The 24,679-nt window shown below is 48.7% G+C and overlaps 1 protein-coding gene across 2 annotated transcripts; it reads left to right on the top strand.

The window, feature by feature from the left end:
* The first annotated feature begins 1,129 nt into the window (after positions 1–1,129).
* Positions 1,130–22,727, top strand: LOC116958447 (cilia- and flagella-associated protein 299). Of its 2 annotated transcripts, XM_076058595.1 has the most exons (7): positions 1,130–1,283; positions 4,659–4,943; positions 14,121–14,254; positions 16,795–16,885; positions 17,342–17,484; positions 21,055–21,325; positions 22,418–22,727. In XM_076058595.1, exons 2-7 carry the CDS (start codon positions 4,683–4,685, stop codon positions 22,499–22,501), a joined length of 984 nt encoding a protein of 327 aa, XP_075914710.1. In that variant the 5' UTR covers positions 1,130–1,283; positions 4,659–4,682; the 3' UTR covers positions 22,502–22,727. The 2 variants fall into 2 exon arrangements, with proteins under 2 accessions (XP_075914710.1, XP_075914711.1); XM_076058596.1 differs by lacking the exon at positions 1,130–1,283 and having other exon boundaries at positions 4,337–4,943.
* The last annotated feature ends 1,952 nt before the right edge of the window (positions 22,728–24,679 follow it).

Here is a 24,679-nt window from a genome sequence, read left to right as displayed (position 1 = left end):
ATAATTTTGTTCGTTTTGGTGACCAGGCTGTTGGTGGGATCTCTTTTTATTTTTGTATAGCTGCCATCGTTGAGTAGTTCTTGAATTTTGTTGTTATATTCTGTTTTGTCCATGATGACAGTGGCATTGCCTTTGTCGGCTGAGAGAACGACAATATCATCCCTCTTTTTTAATTGAGATAATTCAAAACGTTCGTCTTTGCTGATGTTGCTGGGTGGCAACTTAGCGTTTTTGAGGGTTGCAGCGATTTCAGATCTTGCTACGTCTGCAGAGATGTGACTCAAGCCCTTGAGTGCAACGTCAACATGGGCAATGATATCATTAACCGGTAAGTGTCTCGGTGTGACAGCAAAGTTTAGACCTTTAGCTAAAACGGATTTCAGACCATCAGAAATGGAACTGTTACTGCGATTAATTACGACTTTGTTGACGTCTATCTTTTCGGTGTGTGGATCCGATTTTTTGCTGGAGAGGTGATTGAATTTGGAAATCAAATTGTCCCTACATTTGTTCGACATAGTGGCAGCCGAAGAGGTAGTCATATTGTCTACATGTTCCCAATCCGATGTAGACATTGTTGCTGTCAATTTTAAGTGTGATTTGTAGAGTGTCTTGTCTAACTGATCGAGTTCGGTGCGTGTAAGTCTGATTTTTTCCGAGATAAGAGCGAAGCTAGTTCTAGCTAGAATTCGTTTTGCATTGAGAGAAGTTGCATTGTCAAGGGGTGCCTCTGCGGATGTGTATGCCTTAACTTAGCTATTTCAATGCTAAATTCTATGCTAATTCCTTTTAACAATGGGTGCCTCTGCGGATGTGTATGCTTTAACTTTTAACATAGCTATTTCTGTGACCAGTCACAAGCTAATCATTCAGCCATTTCAATGCTAAATTTTATGCTAATTCCTGTGTCAAGGCTCTTTGTTCCTCTCACACAGCTTAAAAGCCGTGATCTGAACGTGGCTCTCTCACTCCAGCGCTGTCCTACCAGACAGTCTCGCCCCCTTCACCTGATGAAGGCCGCTTGTGTTGTGGCCGAAACGTCGTGAGAATATTATTGTGTTATTTTATTTTATCAATTTATTATTTTATTCTCATTCTACGTGACTTTACCGAAAGAACCAAAGAAGATGAATCATTGCAGTCACGAAAGCTTTAAATCGAAATTTAACCGCCTCTACGGGGAGGGATTCCACACATCCTTAAGATCATTCAACAGACTTCGGGATAAGAAGGCTCAACTAATCGAGTCTCTCACCTTTCTGAAGAGATGCCGCGACTCTAAGGTAATACCAACCGCATTTACACTAACCTCTGCTGTTGCAACTTCTCTCAATGCAAAACGAATTCTAGCTAGAACTAGCTTCGCTCTTATCTCGGAAAAAATCAGACTTACACGCACCGAACTCGATCAGTTAGACAAGACACTCTACAAATCACACTTAAAATTGACAGCAACAATGTCTACATCGGATTGGGAACATGTAGACAATATGACTACCTCTTCGGCTGCCACTATGTCGAACAAATGTAGGGACAATTTGATTTCCAAATTCAATCACCTCTCCAGCAAAAAATCGGATCCACACACCGAAAAGATAGACGTCAACAAAGTCGTAATTAATCGCAGTAACAGTTCCATTTCTGATGGTCTGAAATCCGTTTTAGCTAAAGGTCTAAACTTTGCTGTCACACCGAGACACTTACCGGTTAATGATATCATTGCCCATGTTGACGTTGCACTCAAGGGCTTGAGTCACATCTCTGCAGACGTAGCAAGATCTGAAATCGCTGCAACCCTCAAAAACGCTAAGTTGCCACCCAGCAACATCAGCAAAGACGAACGTTTTGAATTATCTCAATTAAAAAAGAGGGATGATATTGTCGTTCTCTCAGCCGACAAAGGCAATGCCACTGTCATCATGGACAAAACAGAATATAACAACAAAATTCAAGAACTACTCAACGATGGCAGCTATACAAAAATAAAAAGAGATCCCACCAACAGCCTGGTCACCAAAACGAACAAAATTATCTCTGATTCAACAGCATTAATTGATGAGATCAAACAGTTCTCGTTGAAACCCTCTGCTGCCAGACCACCAAGATTATATGGCCTTCCAAAGATACACAAAGAAGATACACCCCTTCGTCCCATTGTCTCTACTATCAGCTCCCCCACCTACAAACTGGCACGTTTTCTGGCTGATATACTGCGACCTTTCACTGGAAAAACCACCTCTGCGGTACTAAATTCTACTCACCTGGTATCGACAATCAAAGACATTTCCCTGTCCCCAAACGACCTGCTTGTCAGTTTTGATGTGGTGTCCTTGTTCACCAAAGTCCCGGTACCTGACACCATCGCTATCATTGAAGACCTGGTTCATCAAGGACTGCATACTGATGTACCCCCCCTGGTGAGACATTGCTTAACCAACACATACTTCACCTGGAATGGAACTTTCTACAAACAAACTGAGGGCACCCCAATGGGCTCCCCCCTATCTCCGGTTGTAGCCAACGTATTCATGGAAAAATTTGAAACTGACGCCATCCAGACTGCCACTCTACGCCCGACCTTATGGAAGAGGTACGTTGATGACACCTTTGTCATCTGGCCACATGGCCAGCCTGCTCTAGACCAATTCCGCGACCACATCAATTCCATACACCCAGCCATCAGATTTACCATGGAGGTCGAAGAAGATGGCAAACTACCCTTTCTGGATGTCTTAATTAAAAGGAGACATGATGGTTCAATGAGCCACTCTGTCTACAGGAAAGCTACCCATACAGATGCTTACTTGAAACCGGATTCCCACCACCATCCATCCCAGAAGAACTGCCTCATCAAGACTCTATACCATAGAGCCCAATGCATTTCCGACCAGGAACACATTACCAGTGAACTCAAGCACGTACACCAGGCTCTCAGGGCTAATGGCTACTCCGACTACACAATCCGCAAAGCCATCACTCCAGTCATGAAGAAGGATCCTCTTGTGGAGCCACTCAAAACCATCACCTTACCCTACATTGCAGGGGTCACTAAAAAGATCTCCAAAATCCTGAATAAACACAAGATCCAGGTCCGATTCAACACAGTACACAAAATCCGTGATTTAGTTCCATCTGTAAAAGATGCTCTTCCAGACATACAGTACCCAGGCGTTTACAAACTAAAGTGCCTCTGTGGTAGTAGCTACATTGGAGAAACCAAAAGACATATCTCGGACCGCATCCGCGAACATAAAGCAGACTTGAAACACGGTAAGACGAACTCCTCTGCCGTGGCAGACCACTGTTACAATTCAGTGGGCTCACATGACATTGACTTCTCCAAGACGGAGGTTCTTTGCAAACCAACCGGCTACCATGAGAGATTCGTTCATGAGGCCATTCACATATACAAGCACAGAGACAATTTCAACCGAGAAGATGGATTCAGGCTTAGTAACCACTGGAAAGATGTGTTAAATCATTTCTGTTCTTAATTAATTGTAATTTTACGATGTCCTTCAGACCGCAGCTCTTTCGCCAGCATTGCCTCTTAATACCTCTCACACCACGGTTAATGGTATGGTTTACAACATGGAGCATACTAGGGCCTCGCAGCTGTCTCTCTCCCCCTCCTCTGTTCCGACCATGGACGAACTCGTCCGTCTGAACGGGGCCCATAGCTATCCGTGGTACGGAAATTTGAGGGTAAGAATCCACCCATTTTTTCGCCATATAGCATTGTGATATATAACGACTTATGGTTGGTAGCTTAGCTGATTGGAGAATATAGAGTTTATTGATAACATGAAGGTAATTTATATTTTAGTTTTTATTGGTTCACTATATAGTACTGTGAATAGCTCAGATGTGTAGTCATTTCTGTGACCAGTCACTAGCAAATCACCCAGTTATTTCAATGCTAAATTCGCCTAGTTATTTCAATGCTAAATTCTCCTGTTGGATTTGTACTAAGTGCCTCGGTGAATGTGTATGCTCTGACTTCAACGTAGCTATTTCTGTAGCAGTTACAAGCGAATCACTCAGCCATTTCAATGCTAAATTCTATGCTAATCCCATTGTCAAGGGGTGCCTCTGCGGATGTGTATGCCTTAACTTAGCTATTTCAATGCTAAATTCTATGCTAATTCCTTTTAACAATGGGTGCCTCTGCGGATGTGTATGCTTTAACTTTTAACATAGCTATTTCTGTGACCAGTCACAAGCTAATCATTCAGCCATTTCAATGCTAAATTTTATGCTAATTCCTGTGTCAAGGCTCTTTGTTCCTCTCACACAGCTTAAAAGCCGTGATCTGAACGTGGCTCTCTCACTCCAGCGCTGTCCTACCAGACAGTCTCGCCCCCTTCACCTGATGAAGGCCGCTTGTGTTGTGGCCGAAACGTCGTGAGAATATTATTGTGTTATTTTATTTTATCAATTTATTATTTTATTCTCATTCTACGTGACTTTACCGAAAGAACCAAAGAAGATAACTTCCGGAAGTTTAGTTTTTATTTGGCGCTCAACTTCAAGAATCTTTCTTCCGATATTAGTAGACTCTTCCTCTTCCGGAAGATGACACCAACCCACGTCAGTTTGCATTGGGCTTTCGTCTTCCGGATTGGTCCATTCCGTCACCAACTTCCTGCTTCCGGAAGGGGAAGACCCCGCCCCCCGTCACCATGGAGACGGCGATGGCGTCCAAGATGGCGGCAACGGCAGAGGTGGATGAGGAGGTGGAGTTGGGAATGGAGAGGAGAGGTGGAGGAGGTGGAGGAGGTGGTGGAGGTGGTGGTGGTGGTGGAGGTGGAGGAGGTGGTGGAGGTGGAGGAGGTGGGGGGGAGGAGGTGGTGGGGACGAGGGGGAGGAGGCGGAGGAGTTCTCAGAGCTATGAAGAGTTCCTGGACTCGCACATCAACGCGCGGGACCTCTACTACCTAGAGGTGAGAGACTCACTCAGAGACTCACTCAGAGACTCACTCAGAGACTCACTCACTCAGAGACTCACTCAGAGACTCACTCACTCAGAGACTCACTCAGAGACTCACTCAGAGACTCACTCAGTCAGAGACTCACTCAGTCAGAGACTCACTCACTCAGAGACTCACTCACTCAGAGACTCACTCACTCAGAGACTCACTCACTCAGAGACTCACTCAGAGACTCACTCAGAGACTCACTCACTCAGAGACTCACTCACTCATAGACTCACTCAGAGACTCACTCAGAGACTCACTCAGAGACTCACTCAGTCAGAGACTCACTCAGTCAGAGACTCACTCAGAGACTCACTCAGAGACTCACTCACTCAGAGACTCACTCACTCATAGACTCACTCAGAGACTCACTCACTCATAGACTCACTCAGAGACTCACTCAGTCAGAGACTCACTCACTCAGAGACTCACTCACTCAGAGACTCACTCACTCAGAGACTCACTCAGAGACTCACTCACTCAGAGACTCACTCACTCAGAGACTCACTCACTCAGAGACTCACTCACTCAGAGACTCACTCACTCAGAGACTCACTCACTCAGAGACTCACTCAGAGACTCACTCACTCAGAGACTCACTCACTCAGAGACTCACTCACTCAGAGACTCACTCACTCAGAGACTCACTCACTCAGAGACTCACTCACTCAGAGACTCACTCACTCAGAGACTCACTCACTCAGAGACTCACTCAGAGACTCACTCACTCAGACACTCACTCACTCAGAGACTCACTCAGAGACTCACTCAGTCAGAGACTCACTCACTCAGAGACTCACTCAGAGACTCACTCACTCAGAGACTCACTCAGAGACTCACTCATAGACTCACTCAGAGACTCACTCAGTCAGAGACTCACTCACTCAGAGACTCACTCAGAGACTCACTCAGTCAGAGACTCACTCAGTCAGAGACTCACTCAGTCAGAGACTCACTCAGACATTCACTCAGAGACTCACTCACTCAGAGACTCACTCAGAGACTCACTCAGTCAGAGACTCACTCACTCAGAGACTCACTCAGAGACTCACTCAGTCAGAGACTCACTCAGTCAGAGACTCACTCAGTCAGAGACTCACTCAGACATTCACTCAGAGACTCACTCACTCAGAGACTCACTCACTCAGAGACTCACTCACTCAGAGACTCACTCACTCAGAGACTCACTCAGACACTCACTCAGAGACTCACTCACTCAGAGACTCACTCAGTCAGAGACTCACTCAGTCAGAGACTCACTCAGTCAGAGACTCACTCAGACATTCACTCAGAGACTCACTCACTCAGAGACTCACTCACTCAGAGACTCACTCACTCAGAGACTCACTCACTCAGAGACTCACTCAGACATTCACTCAGAGACTCACTCACTCAGAGACTCACTCACTCAGAGACTCACTCAGACACTCACTCAGAGACTCACTCACTCAGAGACTCACTCAGAGACTCACTCACTCAGAGACTCACTCACTCAGAGACTCACTCACTCAGAGACTCACTCACTCAGAGACTCAGTCAGAGACTCACTCACTCAGACACTCACTCAGAGACTCACTCAGAGACTCACTCAGACTCACTCAGAGACTCACTCAGAGACTCACTCAGAGACTCACTCACTCAGACACTCACTCACTCAGAGACTCACTCAGAGACTCACTCAGAGACTCACTCACTCAGAGACTCACTCACTCAGAGACTCACTCACTCAGAGACTCACTCACTCAGAGACTCAGTCAGAGACTCACTCACTCAGAGACTCACTCAGAGACTCACTCAGAGACTCACTCACTCAGAGACTCACTCAGAGACTCACTCAGAGACTCACTCAGTCAGAGACTCACTCACTCAGAGACTCACTCACTCAGAGACTCACTCACTCACTCAGAGCCTCACTCAGAGACTCATTCACTCAGAGACTCACTCACTCACTCAGAGACTCACTCACTCAGAGACTCACTCACTCACTCAGAGACTCACTCAGAGACTCACTCAGAGACTCACTCACTCAGAGACTTACTCAATCAGAGACTCACTCAGAAACTCACTCAGAGACTCACTCAGAGACTCACTCACTCAGAGACTCACTCACTCAGATACTCACTGAGAGACTCACTCACTCAGAGACTCACTCAGAGACTCACTCACTCAGAAACTCACTCAGAGACTCACTCACTCAGAGACTCACTCAGAGACTCACTCACTCAGAGATTCACTCACTGAGAGGCTCACTCAGAGACTCACTCAGAGACTCACTCAGATACTCACTCACTCAGAGACTCACTCACTGAGAGACTCACTCAGAGACTCACTCACTCAGAGACTCACTCAGGGACTCACTCAGAGACTCACTCAGATACTCACTCACTCAGAGACTCACTCAGAGACTCACTCACTCAGAAACTCACTTACTCAGAGACTCACTCAGAGACTCACTTACTCAGAGACTCACTCACTCAGAGACTCACTCACTCAGATACTCACTCAGAGACTCACTCAGAGACTCACTCACTCAGAGACTCACTCACTCAGAGACTCACTCACTCAGATACTCACTCACTCAGAGACTCACTCAGAGACTCACTCAGAGACTCACTCACTCAGATACTCACTCACTCAGAGACTCACTCAGAGACTCACTCACTCAGAGACTCACTCCGAGACTCACTCAGAGACTCACTCACTCAGAGACTCACTCAGAGACTCACTCACTCAGAGACTCACTCAGAGACTCACTCAGAGACTCACTCACTCAGAGACTCACTGAGAGACTCACTCAGAGACTCACTCACTCAGAGACTCACTGAGAGACTCACTCAGAGACTCACTCAGATACTCACTCACTCAGAGACTCACTCACTGAGAGACTCACTCAGAGACTCACTCACTCAGAGACTCACTCAGAGACTCACTCAGAGACTCACTCACTCAGAGACTCACTCAGAGACTCACTCACTCAGCGACTCACTCAGAGACTCACTCACTGAGAGACTCACTCACTCAGAGACTCACTCACTCAGAGACTCACTCAGAGACTCACTCACTCAGAGACTCACTCAGAGACTCACTCACTCAGAGACTCACTCACTCAGAGACTCACTCACTCAGATACTCACTCACTCAGAGACTCACTCAGAGACTCACTCAGAGACTCACTCACTCAGATACTCACTCACTCAGAGACTCACTCAGAGACTCACTCACTCAGAGACTCACTCCGAGACTCACTCAGAGACTCACTCACTCAGAGACTCACTCACTCAGAGACTCACTCAGAGACTCACTCAGAGACTCACTCAGAGACTCACTCAGTCAGAGACTCACTCAGACATTCACTCAGAGACTCACTCACTCAGAGACTCACTCACTCAGAGACTCACTCACTCAGAGACTCACTCAGACACTCACTCAGAGACTCACTCACTCAGAGACTCACTCACTCAGAGACTCACTCACTCAGAGACTCACTCAGACATTCACTCAGAGACTCACTCACTCAGAGACTCACTCACTCAGAGACTCACTCAGACACTCACTCAGAGACTCACTCACTCAGAGACTCACTCAGAGACTCACTCAGAGACTCACTCAGAGACTCACTCACTCAGAGACTCACTCAGAGACTCACTCAGACTCACTCAGAGACTCACTCAGAGACTCACTCACTCAGACACTCACTCACTCAGAGACTCACTCAGAGACTCACTCAGAGACTCACTCACTCAGAGACTCACTCACTCAGAGACTCACTCACTCAGAGACTCACTCACTCAGAGACTCAGTCAGAGACTCACTCACTCAGAGACTCACTCAGAGACTCACTCAGAGACTCACTCACTCAGAGACTCACTCAGAGACTCACTCAGAGACTCACTCAGTCAGAGACTCACTCACTCAGAGACTCACTCACTCAGAGACTCACTCACTCACTCAGAGCCTCACTCAGAGACTCATTCACTCAGAGACTCACTCACTCACTCAGAGACTCACTCACTCAGAGACTCACTCACTCACTCAGAGACTCACTCAGAGACTCACTCAGAGACTCACTCACTCAGAGACTTACTCAATCAGAGACTCACTCAGAAACTCACTCAGAGACTCACTCAGAGACTCACTCACTCAGAGACTCACTCACTCAGATACTCACTGAGAGACTCACTCACTCAGAGACTCACTCAGAGACTCACTCAGAGACTCACTCACTCAGAAACTCACTCAGAGACTCACTCACTCAGAGACTCACTCAGAGACTCACTCACTCAGAGATTCACTCACTGAGAGACTCACTCAGAGACTCACTCAGAGACTCACTCAGATACTCACTCACTCAGAGACTCACTCACTGAGAGACTCACTCAGAGACTCACTCACTCAGAGACTCACTCAGGGACTCACTCAGAGACTCACTCAGATACTCACTCACTCAGAGACTCACTCAGAGACTCACTCACTCAGAAACTCACTTACTCAGAGACTCACTCAGAGACTCACTCACACAGAGACTCACTCACTCAGAGACTCACTCACTCAGATACTCACTCAGAGACTCACTCAGAGACTCACTCACTCAGAGACTCACTCACTCAGAGACTCACTCACTCAGAGACTCACTCACTCAGATACTCACTCACTAAGAGACTCACTCAGAGACTCACTCAGAGACTCACTCACTCAGATACTCACTCACTCAGAGACTCACTCAGAGACTCACTCACTCAGAGACTCACTCCGAGACTCACTCAGAGACTCACTCACTCAGAGACTCACTCAGAGATTCACTCACTCAGAGACTCACTCAGAGACTCACTCAGAGACTCACTCACTCAGAGACTCACTGAGAGACTCACTCAGAGACTCACTCACTCAGAGACTCACTCAGACTCACTCAGAGACTCACTCACTCAGAGACTCACTCAGAGACTCACTCACTCAGAGACTCACTCACTCAGAGACTCACTCACTCAGAGACTCACTCACTCAGAGACTCACTCAGACATTCACTCAGAGACTCACTCACTCAGAGACTCATTCACTCAGAGACTCACTCAGACACTCACTCAGAGACTCACTCACTCAGAGACTCACTCAGAGACTCACTCACTCAGAGACTCACTCACTCAGAGACTCACTCACTCAGAGACTCACTCACTCAGAGACTCAGTCAGAGACTCACTCACTCAGACACTCACTCAGAGACTCACTCAGAGACTCACTCAGACTCACTCAGAGACTCACTCAGAGACTCACTCAGAGACTCACTCACTCAGACACTCACTCACTCAGAGACTCACTCAGAGACTCACTCAGAGACTCACTCACTCAGAGACTCACTCACTCAGAGACTCACTCACTCAGAGACTCACTCACTCAGAGACTCAGTCAGAGACTCACTCACTCAGAGACTCACTCAGAGACTCACTCAGAGACTCACTCACTCAGAGACTCACTCAGAGACTCACTCAGAGACTCACTCAGTCAGAGACTCACTCACTCAGAGACTCACTCACTCAGAGACTCACTCACTCACTCAGAGCCTCACTCAGAGACTCATTCACTCAGAGACTCACTCACTCACTCAGAGACTCACTCACTCAGAGACTCACTCACTCACTCAGAGACTCACTCAGAGACTCACTCAGAGACTCACTCACTCAGAGACTTACTCAATCAGAGACTCACTCAGAAACTCACTCAGAGACTCACTCAGAGACTCACTCACTCAGAGACTCACTCACTCAGATACTCACTGAGAGACTCACTCACTCAGAGACTCACTCAGAGACTCACTCACTCAGAAACTCACTCAGAGACTCACTCACTCAGAGACTCACTCAGAGACTCACTCACTCAGAGATTCACTCACTGAGAGGCTCACTCAGAGACTCACTCAGAGACTCACTCAGATACTCACTCACTCAGAGACTCACTCACTGAGAGACTCACTCAGAGACTCACTCACTCAGAGACTCACTCAGGGACTCACTCAGAGACTCACTCAGATACTCACTCACTCAGAGACTCACTCAGAGACTCACTCACTCAGAAACTCACTTACTCAGAGACTCACTCAGAGACTCACTCACTCAGAGACTCACTCACTCAGAGACTCACTCACTCAGATACTCACTCAGAGACTCACTCAGAGACTCACTCACTCAGAGACTCACTCACTCAGAGACTCACTCACTCAGATACTCACTCACTCAGAGACTCACTCAGAGACTCACTCAGAGACTCACTCACTCAGATACTCACTCACTCAGAGACTCACTCAGAGACTCACTCACTCAGAGACTCACTCCGAGACTCACTCAGAGACTCACTCACTCAGAGACTCACTCAGAGACTCACTCACTCAGAGACTCACTCAGAGACTCACTCAGAGACTCACTCACTCAGAGACTCACTGAGAGACTCACTCAGAGACTCACTCACTCAGAGACTCACTGAGAGACTCACTCAGAGACTCACTCAGATACTCACTCACTCAGAGACTCACTCACTGAGAGACTCACTCAGAGACTCACTCACTCAGAGACTCACTCAGAGACTCACTCAGAGACTCACTCACTCAGAGACTCACTCAGAGACTCACTCACTCAGCGACTCACTCAGAGACTCACTCACTGAGAGACTCACTCACTCAGAGACTCACTCACTCAGAGACTCACTCAGAGACTCACTCACTCAGAGACTCACTCAGAGACTCACTCACTCAGAGACTCACTCACTCAGAGACTCACTCACTCAGATACTCACTCACTCAGAGACTCACTCAGAGACTCACTCAGAGACTCACTCACTCAGATACTCACTCACTCAGAGACTCACTCAGAGACTCACTCACTCAGAGACTCACTCCGAGACTCACTCAGAGACTCACTCACTCAGAGACTCACTCACTCAGAGACTCACTCAGAGACTCACTCAGAGACTCACTCAGAGACTCACTCAGTCAGAGACTCACTCAGACATTCACTCAGAGACTCACTCACTCAGAGACTCACTCACTCAGAGACTCACTCACTCAGAGACTCACTCAGACACTCACTCAGAGACTCACTCACTCAGAGACTCACTCACTCAGAGACTCACTCACTCAGAGACTCACTCAGACATTCACTCAGAGACTCACTCACTCAGAGACTCACTCACTCAGAGACTCACTCAGACACTCACTCAGAGACTCACTCACTCAGAGACTCACTCAGAGACTCACTCAGAGACTCACTCAGAGACTCACTCAGAGACTCACTCACTCAGAGACTCACTCAGAGACTCACTCAGACTCACTCAGAGACTCACTCAGAGACTCACTCACTCAGACACTCACTCACTCAGAGACTCACTCAGAGACTCACTCAGAGACTCACTCACTCAGAGACTCACTCACTCAGAGACTCACTCACTCAGAGACTCACTCACTCAGAGACTCAGTCAGAGACTCACTCACTCAGAGACTCACTCAGAGACTCACTCAGAGACTCACTCACTCAGAGACTCACTCAGAGACTCACTCAGAGACTCACTCAGTCAGAGACTCACTCACTCAGAGACTCACTCACTCAGAGACTCACTCACTCACTCAGAGCCTCACTCAGAGACTCATTCACTCAGAGACTCACTCACTCACTCAGAGACTCACTCACTCAGAGACTCACTCACTCACTCAGAGACTCACTCAGAGACTCACTCAGAGACTCACTCACTCAGAGACTTACTCAATCAGAGACTCACTCAGAAACTCACTCAGAGACTCACTCAGAGACTCACTCACTCAGAGACTCACTCACTCAGATACTCACTGAGAGACTCACTCACTCAGAGACTCACTCAGAGACTCACTCAGAGACTCACTCACTCAGAAACTCACTCAGAGACTCACTCACTCAGAGACTCACTCAGAGACTCACTCACTCAGAGATTCACTCACTGAGAGACTCACTCAGAGACTCACTCAGAGACTCACTCAGATACTCACTCACTCAGAGACTCACTCACTGAGAGACTCACTCAGAGACTCACTCACTCAGAGACTCACTCAGGGACTCACTCAGAGACTCACTCAGATACTCACTCACTCAGAGACTCACTCAGAGACTCACTCACTCAGAAACTCACTTACTCAGAGACTCACTCAGAGACTCACTCACACAGAGACTCACTCACTCAGAGACTCACTCACTCAGATACTCACTCAGAGACTCACTCAGAGACTCACTCACTCAGAGACTCACTCACTCAGAGACTCACTCACTCAGAGACTCACTCACTCAGATACTCACTCACTAAGAGACTCACTCAGAGACTCACTCAGAGACTCACTCACTCAGATACTCACTCACTCAGAGACTCACTCAGAGACTCACTCACTCAGAGACTCACTCCGAGACTCACTCAGAGACTCACTCACTCAGAGACTCACTCAGAGATTCACTCACTCAGAGACTCACTCAGAGACTCACTCAGAGACTCACTCACTCAGAGACTCACTGAGAGACTCACTCAGAGACTCACTCACTCAGAGACTCACTCAGACTCACTCAGAGACTCACTCACTCAGAGACTCACTGAGAGACTCACTCAGAGACTCACTCAGATACTCACTCACTCAGAGACTCACTCACTGAGAGACTCACTCAGAGACTCACTCACTCAGAGACTCACTCAGAGACTCACTCAGAGACTCACTCACTCAGAGACTCACTCAGAGACTCACTCACTCAGCGACTCACTCAGAGACTCACTCACTGAGAGACTCACTCACTCAGAGACTCACTCACTCACTCAGAGACTCACTCAGAGACTCACTCACTCAGAGACTCACTCAGAGACTCACTCACTCAGAGACTCACTCACTCAGAGACTCACTCACTCAGAGACTCACTCACTCAGAGACTCACTCAGAGATCACTCAGAGACTCACTCACTCAGAGACTCACTCACTCAGAGACTCACTCACTCAGAGACTCACTGAGAGACTCACTCACTGAGAGACTCACTCAGAGACTCACTCACTCAGAGACTCACTCACTCAGAGACTCACTCAGAGACTCACTCACTGAGGGCCTCACTCACCACTCCAGATGATGATGATGGTGGTAACGAGGACGTTGTCTCCAGGACGAGGAGGTGGTGCGCGCTGTCTTGGCGCTGGGTTACCGCAGCAGTGGCGAGGAGATTTTAACTCGCGACGAGTTCCAGAGACGTCGAAACCTCCGCAGGGAACAAGAGGAGAGAGAGGCGGAGAGACGCTGGTGAGTCGTAGTGCTAGTAGTATCATCATCATCATCAGTATCATCATCATCAATAGTATCATCATCAGTATCATCATCATCATCAGTATCACCATCAGTAGTAGTATCATCATCATCATCATTAGTATCATCATCATCAATAGTATCATCATCAGTATCATCATCATAAGTATCATCATCATCATCAATAGTATCATCATCAGTAGTATCATCATCATCAGTATCATCATCATCAGTAGTAGGATCATCATCAGTATCATCATCATCAGTAGTAGGATCATCATCAGTAGTAGGATCATCATCAGTAGTAGTATCATCATCAGTAGTAGTATCATCATCATCAGTATCATCATCAGTAGTAGGATCATCATCAGTAGTAGTATCATCATCATCATCATCAATAGTATCATCATCAGTAGTAGTATCATCATCAGTAGTAGTATCATCATCATCATCAATAGTATCATCATCATCAGTATCATCATCAGTAGTAGGATCATCATCAGTAGTAGTACCATCATCATCAATAGTATCATCATCAGCATCATCATCATCATCAGTATCATCATCATCATCAGTAGTAGTATCATCATCATCAGTATCATCATCAGTAGTAGTATCATCATCATCATCAGTAGTATCATCATCATCAGTATCATCATCAGTAGTAGTATCATCATCATCAGTAGTAGTATCATCATCATCAGTATCATCAGTAGTATCATGATCATCAGTAGTAGTATCATCATCAGTATCATCAGTAGCATCATCATCAGTAGTAGTATCATCATCATCATCAGTATCATCATCATCAGTAGTATCATCATTATCAGTAGTAGTAGCATCATCATCAGTATCATCATCAGTAGTATCATCATCATCAGTATCATCATCATCAGTATCATCATCATCAGTAGTATCATCATCATCAGTATCATCATCATCATCAGTATCATCATTATCAGTAGTATCATCATCAGTAGTAGTATCATCATCAGTATCATCATCATCAGTATCATCAGTAGTATCATCATCAGTATCATCATCATCAATAGTATCATCATCAGTAGTATCATCATCAACAGTAGTAGTATCATCATCAGTAGTAGTATCATCATCATCAGTATCATCATCAGTAGTATCATCATCAGTAGTAGTATCATCATCAGTATCATCATCATCAGTGGTAGTATCATCATCAGTATCATCATCATCAGTATTATCATCATCAGTAGTATCATCATCATCAGTAGTAGTATCATCATCATCATCAGTATCATCATTATCAGTAGTATCATCAGTAGTAGTATCATCATCATCAGTATCAAATCAGTAGCATCATCATCAGTATTATCATCATCAGTAGTATCATCATCATCAGTAGTAGTATCATCATCAGTATCATCATCATCAGTCGTATCATCTTCATCATCATCATCAGTGGTAGTAGCATCATCAGTATCATCATCAATAGTATCATCATCATCAGTATCAAATCAGTAGCATCATCATCAGTATTATCATCATCAGTATTATCATCATCAGTAGTATCATCATCATCAGTAGTAGTATCATCATCAGTATCATCATCATCAGTCGTATCATCATCATCATCAGTGGTAGTAGCATCATCATCAGTATCATCATCAATAGTATCATCATCATCAGTAGTATCATCAACAGTAGTAGTATCATCAGTAATAGTATCATCATCATCATCATCAGACTGGTGGCCACGGGAGGTAATGACAGAGGAGTCAGCCTGCAGTGTGAGTGGACTGATACTACTACTGATGATGATACTACTACTGATGATGATACTACTACTGATGATGATACTACTACTGATGATGATACTACTACTGATGATACTGCGTCTGATGTTGGTGATACTACTTCTGATGTTGGTGATACTACTACTACTGATGATGATACTACTACTGATGATGATACTACTACTGATGATGATACTACTACTGATGATGATACTACTACTGATGATACTGCGTCTGATGTTGGTGATACTACTACTACTGATGATGATACTACTACTGATGATGATACTACTACTGATGATGATACTACTACTGATGATGATACTACTACTGATGATGCTACTACTGATGATGATACTACTACTGATGATGATACTACTACTACTGATGATGATACTACTACCGATGATGGTGATACTACTACTACTGATGATGATACTACTGATGATTATACTACTACTAATGATGATGATGCTACTACTGATGATGATGCTACTACTGATGATGATACTACTACTGATGATGATACTACTACTGATGATGATGATGATGCTACTATTGATGATGATACTACTACTGATGATGATGATGATGATGCTACTACTGATGATGATACTACTGATGATGATGATGATACTACTACTGATGATGATACTATTACTGATGATGCTACTTCTGATGATGATGCTACTACTGATGATGATACTACTACTGATGATGATACTACTACTGATGATGATACTGATGATGTTGTTGTTGTTACAGTACGCTGTACAGTGACGGTCTGGACATATCAGATCCGCTCCTGAAAGCAATCGCAGAGAGAGAATCATCACTCAAGAGTGGGAAACTTTCAGTGAGTCACTCACACACTCAACCACTCACCCGCTCACTCAGTCACTTACTCACCCACTCACTCAGTCACTTACCCGCTCACTCAGTCACTTACTCACCCACTCACTCAGTCACTCACTCAACCACTCAATCACCCACTCATCCACTCACTCGCTCACTCACTCACCCACTCACTCACTCACCCACTCACCCACACACTCACTCACCCACCCACTCACTCACCCACTCACTCACTCACCTACTCACTCACTCACTCAGTCACTTACTCAACCACTCACCCATCCCCTCACTCACCCACTCACCCACTGACTCGCTCACTCACCCACTCACTCACTCACTCACCCACCCACCTACTCACCCACTCACCCACCCACCTACTCACCCACCCACCCACCCACCTACTCACCCACCCACCCACCTACTCACCCACCCACTCACCCACCCACCCACTCTCTAGACCATTCTCTATCTCCGTGCCCGTAACGGCCGTGGTGAGGAGTTCTCTGGCTACATCGACCTGGCTGAGCGACTCAGCACCGAGGACTTCCGGCCATACTTCACCGGAAAGTGTCTCCTGCTACCTCGCTCAACAGACTTGAGGTGGGTGGGTGAGTGGGTGGGTGGGTGCGTGGGTGGCTGAGTGGGTGAGTGAATGGGTGAGTGGGTGGGTAAGTGAGTGGGTGAGTGAGTGGGTGAGTGAGTGGGCGGGTAGGTGAACGGGTGGGTGAGTGAGTGGGTGAGTGAATGGGTGAGTGGGTGAGTGAATGGGTGAGTGGGTGAGTGAGTGGGTGAGTGAATGGGTGAGTGGGTGAGTGGGTGGGTGGCTGAGTGGGTGGCTGAGTGGGTGAGTGAATGGGTGAGTGGGTGGGTAAGTGAGTGGGTGAGTGAGTGGGTGAGTGAGTGTGCGGGTAGGTGAACGGGTGGGTGAGTCAGTGGGTGAGTGAATGGGTGAGTGGGTGAGTGAATGGGTGAGTGGGTGAGTGAGTGGGTGAGTGAGTGGGTGAGTGAATGGGTGAGTGGGTGGGTGGCTGAGTGGGTGGCTGAGTGGGTGAGTGAATGGGTGAGTGGGTGGGTAAGTGAGTGGGTGAGTGAGTAGGTGAGTGAGTGGGCGGGTAGGTGAACGGGTGGGTGAGTCAGTGGGTGAGTGAATGGGTGAGTGGGTGAGTGAATGGGTGAGTGGGTGAGTGAGTGGGTGAGTGAATGGGTGAGTGGGTGAGTGGGTGGGTGGCTGAGTGGGTGGCTGAGTAGGTGAGTGAATGGGTGAGTGGGTGGGTAAGTGAGTGGGTGAGTGAGTGGGTGAGTGAGTGGGCGGGTAGGTGAACGGGTGGGTGAGTCAGTGGGTGAGTGAATGGGTGAGTGGGTGAGTGAATGGGTGAGTGGGTGAGTGAGTGGGTGAGTGAATGGGTGAGTGGGTGAGTGAACGGGTGAGTGGGTGAGTGAGTGGGTGAGTGAGTGGGTGAGTGAATGGGTGAATGGGTGAGTGAATGGGTGAGTGGGTGAGTGAGTGGGTGAGTGAGTGGGTGAGTGAGTGGGTGAGTGAATGGGTGAATGGGTGAGTGAATGGGTGAGTGGGTGAGTGAGTGGGTGAGTGAGTGGGTGAGTGAGTGGGTGAGTGAATGGGTGAATGGGTGAGTGAATGGGTGAGTGGGTGAGTGAGTGGGTGAGTGAGTGGGTGAGTGAGTGGGTGAGTGAATGGGTGAATGGGTGAGTGAATGGGTGAGTGAGTGAGTGAGTGGGTGAGTGAGTGGGTGAGTGAGTGGGTGAGTGAATGGGTGAATGGGTGAGTGTACGGTACCCCACTGTACTGTGCGTCTCTGTCTCTCTGTCTCTGTCTGTCTCTCTCTGTCTCTGTCTCTGTGTCTCTGTGTCTCTCTGTCTCTGTGTCTCTGTCTCTGTGTCTCTGTCTCTGTGTCTCTGTGTCTCTCTGTTTCTGTCTCTATGTCTCTGTCTCTCTCTGTCTCTGTCTCTCTCTGTCTGTCTCTCTCTCTGTCTCTCTCTGTGTCTCTGTCTGTCTCTGTCTGTCTCTCTGTCTCTGTGTGTCTCTGTCTCTGTGTCTCTGTCTCTCTCTGTCTCTCTCTGTCTGTCTCTCTCTCTGTCTCTCTCTGTGTCTCTGTCTGTCTCTGTCTGTCTCTGTCTCTGTCTCTCTGTCTCTGTGTGTCTCTGTCTCTGTGTCTCTGTCTCTGTGTCTCTCTGTCTCTGTGTCTCTGTGTCTCTCTGTTTCTGTCTCTATGTCTCTGTCTCTCTCTGTCTCTGTCTCTCTCTGTCTGTCTCTCTCTCTGTCTCTCTCTGTGTCTCTGTCTGTCTCTGTCTGTCTCTCTGTCTCTGTGTGTCTCTGTCTCTGTGTCTCTGTCTCTCTCTGTCTCTGTCTCTCTCTGTCTGTCTCTCTCTCTGTCTCTCTCTGTGTCTCTGTCTGTCTCTGTCTGTCTCTGTCTCTGTCTCTCTGTCTCTGTGTGTCTCTGTCTCTGTGTCTCTGTCTCTGTGTCTCTCTGTCTCTGTGTCTCTGTGTCTCTCTGTCTCTGTGTCTCTGTGTCTCTGTCCGTGTCTCTGTCTCTGTGTCTGTGTCTCTGTCTCTGTCTCTGTGTCTCTGTCTCTGTGTCTCTCTGTCTCTGTGTCTCTGTGTCTCTGTCTGTGTCTCTGTCTCTGTGTCTGTGTCTCTGTCTCTGTCTCTGTGTCTCTGTGTCTCTCTGTCTCTGTGTCTGTGTCTCTGTGTCTCTGTGTCTCTGTCTGTGTCTCTGTCTCTCTATGTCTCTGTCTCTGTGTCTCTGTTTCTGTGTCTCTGTGTCTCTCTGTCTCTGTGTCTCTCTGTCTTTGTGTCTCTGTCTCTGTGTCTCTGTGTCTCTGTGTCTCTCTGTCTCTGTGTCTCTCTGTCTCTCTGTCTCTGTGTCTCTGTGTCTCTCTGTCTTTGTGTCTCTGTCTCTGTGTCTCTCTGTCTCTGTGTCTCTGTCTCTGTGTCTCTGTCTCTGTGTCTCTCTGTCTCTGTCTCTGTGTCTCTCTGTCTCTGTGTCTCTGTCTCTGTGTCTCTGTGTCTCTGTCTCTGTGTCTCTGTGTCTCTGTGTCTCTCTGTCTCTGTGTCTCTGTGTCTCTCTGTCTCTGTGTCTCTGTCTCTGTGTCTCTGTCTCTGTTTCTGTGTCTCTGTGTCTCTCTGTCTCTGTATCTCTCTGTCTCTCTGTCTCTGTGTCTCTGTGTCTCTGTGTCTCTGTCTCTGTGTCTCTGTCTCTGTGTCTCTCTGTCTGTGTCTCTGTCTCTCTGTCTCTGTGTCTCTGTCTCTCTGTCTCTGTGTCTCTGTCCCTGTGTCTGTGTCTGTATCTCTGTCTCTGTGTCTCTGTCTCTGTGTCTCTGTCTCTGTGTGTGTCTCTCTGTCTCTGTCTGTCTCTGTGTCTCTCTGTCTCTGTGTCTCTCTGTCTCTGTGTCTCTGTCTCTCTCTGTCTCTGCCTCTGTGTCTCTGTATCTCTCTGTCTCTGTCTCTGTGTCTCTGTCTCTGTGTCTCTGTCTCTCTGTCTCTGTCTCTGTGTCTCTCTATCTCTGTGTCTCTGTATCTGTCTCTGTGTCTCTGTCTCTCTGTCTCTGTGTCTCTGTGTCTCTGTCTCTGTGTCTCTCTGTCTCTGTATCTCTGTATCTCTCTGTCTCTGTGTCTCTGTCTCTCTGTCTCTGTATCTCTGTATCTCTCTGTCTCTGTCTCTCTGTCTCTGTGTCTCTGTGTCTCTGTGTCTCTGTCTCTGTGTCTCTGTCTCTGTCTCTCTGTCTCTGTGTCTCTGTCTCTCTCTGTCTCTGTCTCTCTGTCTCTGTCTCTGTGTCTCTGTCTCTGTCTCTCTGTGTCTCTGTGTCTCTGTCTCTCTGTCTCTGTGTCTCTGTCTCTGTATCTCTGTATCTCTCTGTCTCTGTCTCTCTGTCTCTGTCTCTCTCTGTCTCTGTCTCTCTGTCTCTGTCTCTGTGTCTCTGTCTCTGTCTCTGTGTCTCTGTCTCTGTCTCTGTCTCTCTCTGTCTCTGTCTCTGTGTCTCTGTGTCTCTCTGTCTCTGTCTCTCTGTCTCTGTGTCTCTGTGTCTCTGTCTCTGTCTCTCTGTCTCTGTCTCTCTCTGTCTCTGTCTCTGTGTCTCTGTGTCTCTCTGTCTCTGTCTCTCTGTCTCTGTGTCTCTCTGTCTCTGTGTCTCTGTCTCTCTGTCTCTCCGCAGCTTCTACAATTGGGATACGAACGCCTGGAATGGTCGCTCAAGCGCCAACTTCCTCCTGATCATTGACGATGGTGGAGGAGCTGGAGGAGGTGGAGGAGGTGGTGGGGGAGGAGGTGGAGGAGGTGGTGGGGGAGGACGAAGAGCTGGAGGAGGTGGAGGAGGAGGTGGAGGTGGTGGGGGAGGTGGAGGAGGTGGAGGACGAGGTGGTGGAGGAGTTGGAATCTGTTTCAAGAATAAAAGAGATCGCAAAGTCATCTGTGTAGATCCCAAGGTGAGAGGTGGTGGTGGAGGTGGGGGTGGAGGAGGGGGTGGAGGAGGGGGGGGTGGAGGTGGTGGAGGAGGAGGTGGAGGAGGTGGAGGGGGTGGAGGAGGTGGAGGAGGTGGAGGGGGGGGTGGAGGAGGTGGAGGAGGTGGAGGTGGAGGAGGTGGAGGTGGTGGAGGTGGAGGGGGCTCATAGAGATACATGGGTGGGTGAGTGAGTGAGTGGGTGAGTGGGTGAGTGAGTGGGTGGGTGGGTGAGTGGGTGAGTGGGTGGGTGAGTGGGTGGGTGGGTGAGTGGGTGGGTGGGTGGGTGGGTGAGTGAGTGAGTGAGTGGGTGGGTGAGTGAGTGAGTGGGTGGGTGGGTGAGTGGGTGGGTGGGTGAGTGAGTGAGTGAGTGGGTGGGTGGGTGAGTGGGTGGGTGAGTGAGTGAGTGGGTGGGTGGTTGGGTGAGTGGGTGGGTGAGTGGGTGAGTGGGTGGGTGAGTGGGTGGGTGGGTGACTGGGTGAGTGGGTGGGTGAGTGTGTGAGTGAGTGCGTGAGTGAGTGAGTGGGTGGGTGGGTGAGTGGGTGAGTGGGTGGGTGAGTGGTTGGGTGGGTGGGTGAGTGGGTGAGTGGGTGGGTGGGTGAGTGGGTGGGTGAGTGGGTGGGTGAGTGGGTGGGTGGGTGGGTGGGTGAGTGGGTGGGTGGGTGGGTGAGTGGGTGGGTGGGTGGGTGAGTGAGTGAGTGGGTGGGTGGGTGAGTGAGTGAGTGGGTGGGTGGGTGAGTGGGTGGGTGTGTGGGGGGGGGTGGGTGAGTGAGTGAGTGGGTGGTTGAGTGGATGTGACTCTGTCTCACTCTGTCTCTGTATTTCTGTCTCTGTCTCTCTCTGTCTCTCTCTGTCTCTCTGTGTCTCTCTGTCTCTCTCTCTCTGTCTCTCTGTCTCTCTCTCTCTCTGTCTCTCTCTCTCTGTCTCTCTCTCTGTCTCTGTCTGTCTCTCTCTCTGTTTCTCTCTCTGTCTCTCTCTCTCTGTCTCTCTCTGTCTCTCTGTCTCTCTCTGTCTCTCTCTGTGTCTCTCTGTCTGTCTCTCTCTGTCTCTCTCCGTGTCTCTCTCTCTCTCTCTCCAGGCTGATTCTGTCCGCCTGAGTCTCCGCTCTCCACTCTACCTTCAGGCCGTCATCTTTGACCACGTGACTCGTCGCAAGGCATGATGGGAATCAAAAGTCTACAATACAGTCTTTACCACACACAGTCAATAATATAGCATATGATACATACAGTCAATACCACGGTCTATAAGACTCATAATTTATTCTACATTCAGTGTATACTACAGGCTATACCACATACAGTCTATACGATAGACTGCCAGTATACTGTAGTCATGTATAGCCTGTAATGTGTACAATAAAGTCTATACTGGCATACAGTCTCTAATCTACAGTCTAATAAATAGTCTCTAATCTAGCGTGTGAATATATCTGTGTGACACTCACCCACTCACCCACGCACTCATCCATTCATTCACCTACCCCCTCACCCAATTACCTACCCACCCACTCACCCACCCACTCATCCATTCATTCACCTACCCCCTCACCCAATCACCTACCCACCCACTCACCCACACACTCACCCACCCACTCACCCACTCACTCCCCTGCTCATCCAACCACCCACTCACCCACCCACTCTCCCACTCACCCACCCACTCTCCCAATCACCTACCCATGCACTCACCCACCCACTCACCCACTCATTCACCAACCCACTCACACCCACTCACCCACTCTTCCACCCACTCTTCCACCCACTCACCCACCCACTCACTCACCCACACACCTACTCACCCAACCCACCAACCCACCAACCCACCCACCCAGTTACTCACCCACCCACCAACCCACCCACTCACCCACTCCCCCACGCACTCACCAACCCACCCACTCCCCTACTCACCCACTCATTCACCTACCCACCCACTCACCCACCCACTCTCCCAATCACCTACCCACGCACTCACTCACCCACTCACCCACACACATACTCACCCACCCACCAACCCACCCATTCACCCACTCATTCACCTACCCACCCACTCACCAACCCACTCACACCCACTCACCCACTCATTCGCCCACCCACTCACCAACCCACTCACCAACCCACTCACCCACTCACCTACTCACCCACTCACTCACCCACTCACCCACTCACTCACTCACCCACCCACCCATTCACTCACCCACTCACTCACCCACCCACTCACTCAACCACTCACTCACCACCCACACACCCACAACAACCACCATTCACCACTAAGTGGTAACGGTGACGTCACCACGGCGCCCGTACCAGGCGAGGTGCACTTTGAGGCGATGACGTGAAGTGTCGATGGCTGGAGGAGGTCACGTGACAGACCCAGCAGGTGCCATGGGTTGACTGCTGTGCCAGGCTAGGTGCAGGAGGAGGAGGAGGTCACGGGACAGACCCAGCAGGTGCCATGGGTTGACTGCTGTGCCAGGCTAGGTGCAGGAGGTCACAGGACAGACCCAGCAGGTGCCATTGGTTGACTGCTGTGCCAGGCTAGGTGCATGAGAAGGTCACGTGACAGACCCAGCAGGTGCCATGGGTTGACTGCTGTGCCAGGCTAGGTGCAGGAGGAGGTCACGGGACAGACCCAGCAGGTGCCATTGGTTGACTGCTGTGCCAGGCTAGGTGCAGGAGGAGGAGGAGGTCACGGGACAGACCCAGCAGGTGCCATGGGTTGACTGCTGTGCCAGGCTAGGTGCAGGAGGAGGAGGTCACGGGACAGACCCAGCAGGTGCCATGGTCTTGCACCACCTGTGCCCCCTACTGCTTTAGCCACCCGGCGCTCCGCTCGTTACTGTGAGTCTATGTGTCTCTGTGTGGTGGTGGTGAGTCTGTGGGTCTCTGTGTGGTGGTGGTGAGTCTGTGGGTCTCTGTGTGGTGGTGGTGAGTCTGTGGGTCTCTGTGTGGTGGTGGTGAGTCTGTGGGTCTCTGTGTGGTGGTGGTGAGTCTATGGGTCTCTGTGTGGTGGTGGTGAGTCTGTGGGTCTCTGTGTGGTGGTGGTGAGTCTGTGGGTCTCTGTGTGGTGGTGGTGAGTCTGTGGGTCTCTGTGTGGTGGTGGTGAGTCTGTGAGTCTCTGTGTGGTGGTGAGTCTATGGGTCTCTGTGTGGTGGTGGTGAGTCTGTGGGTCTCTGTGTGGTGGTGGTGAGTCTGTGGGTCCCTGTGTGATGATGAGTCTATGGGTCTCTGTGGGATGATGAGTCTGTGGGTCTCTGTGTGGTGGTGAGTCTATGGGTCTCTGTGTGGTGGTGGTGAGTCTATGGGTCTCTGTGTGGTGGTGAGTCTATGGGTCTCTGTGT

This window comes from Petromyzon marinus (genome assembly GCF_048934315.1).
Source record: "Petromyzon marinus isolate PM22_M1 ecotype Great Lakes invasive population chromosome 77 unlocalized genomic scaffold, UKy_Petmar_22M1.pri1.0 chr77_unloc.2, whole genome shotgun sequence".
Taxonomy (NCBI): Eukaryota; Metazoa; Chordata; class Hyperoartia; order Petromyzontiformes; family Petromyzontidae; genus Petromyzon; species Petromyzon marinus.
Note: the sequence above shows the minus strand (reverse complement) of the source record. Positions and strands in the feature narration are given on the sequence as shown.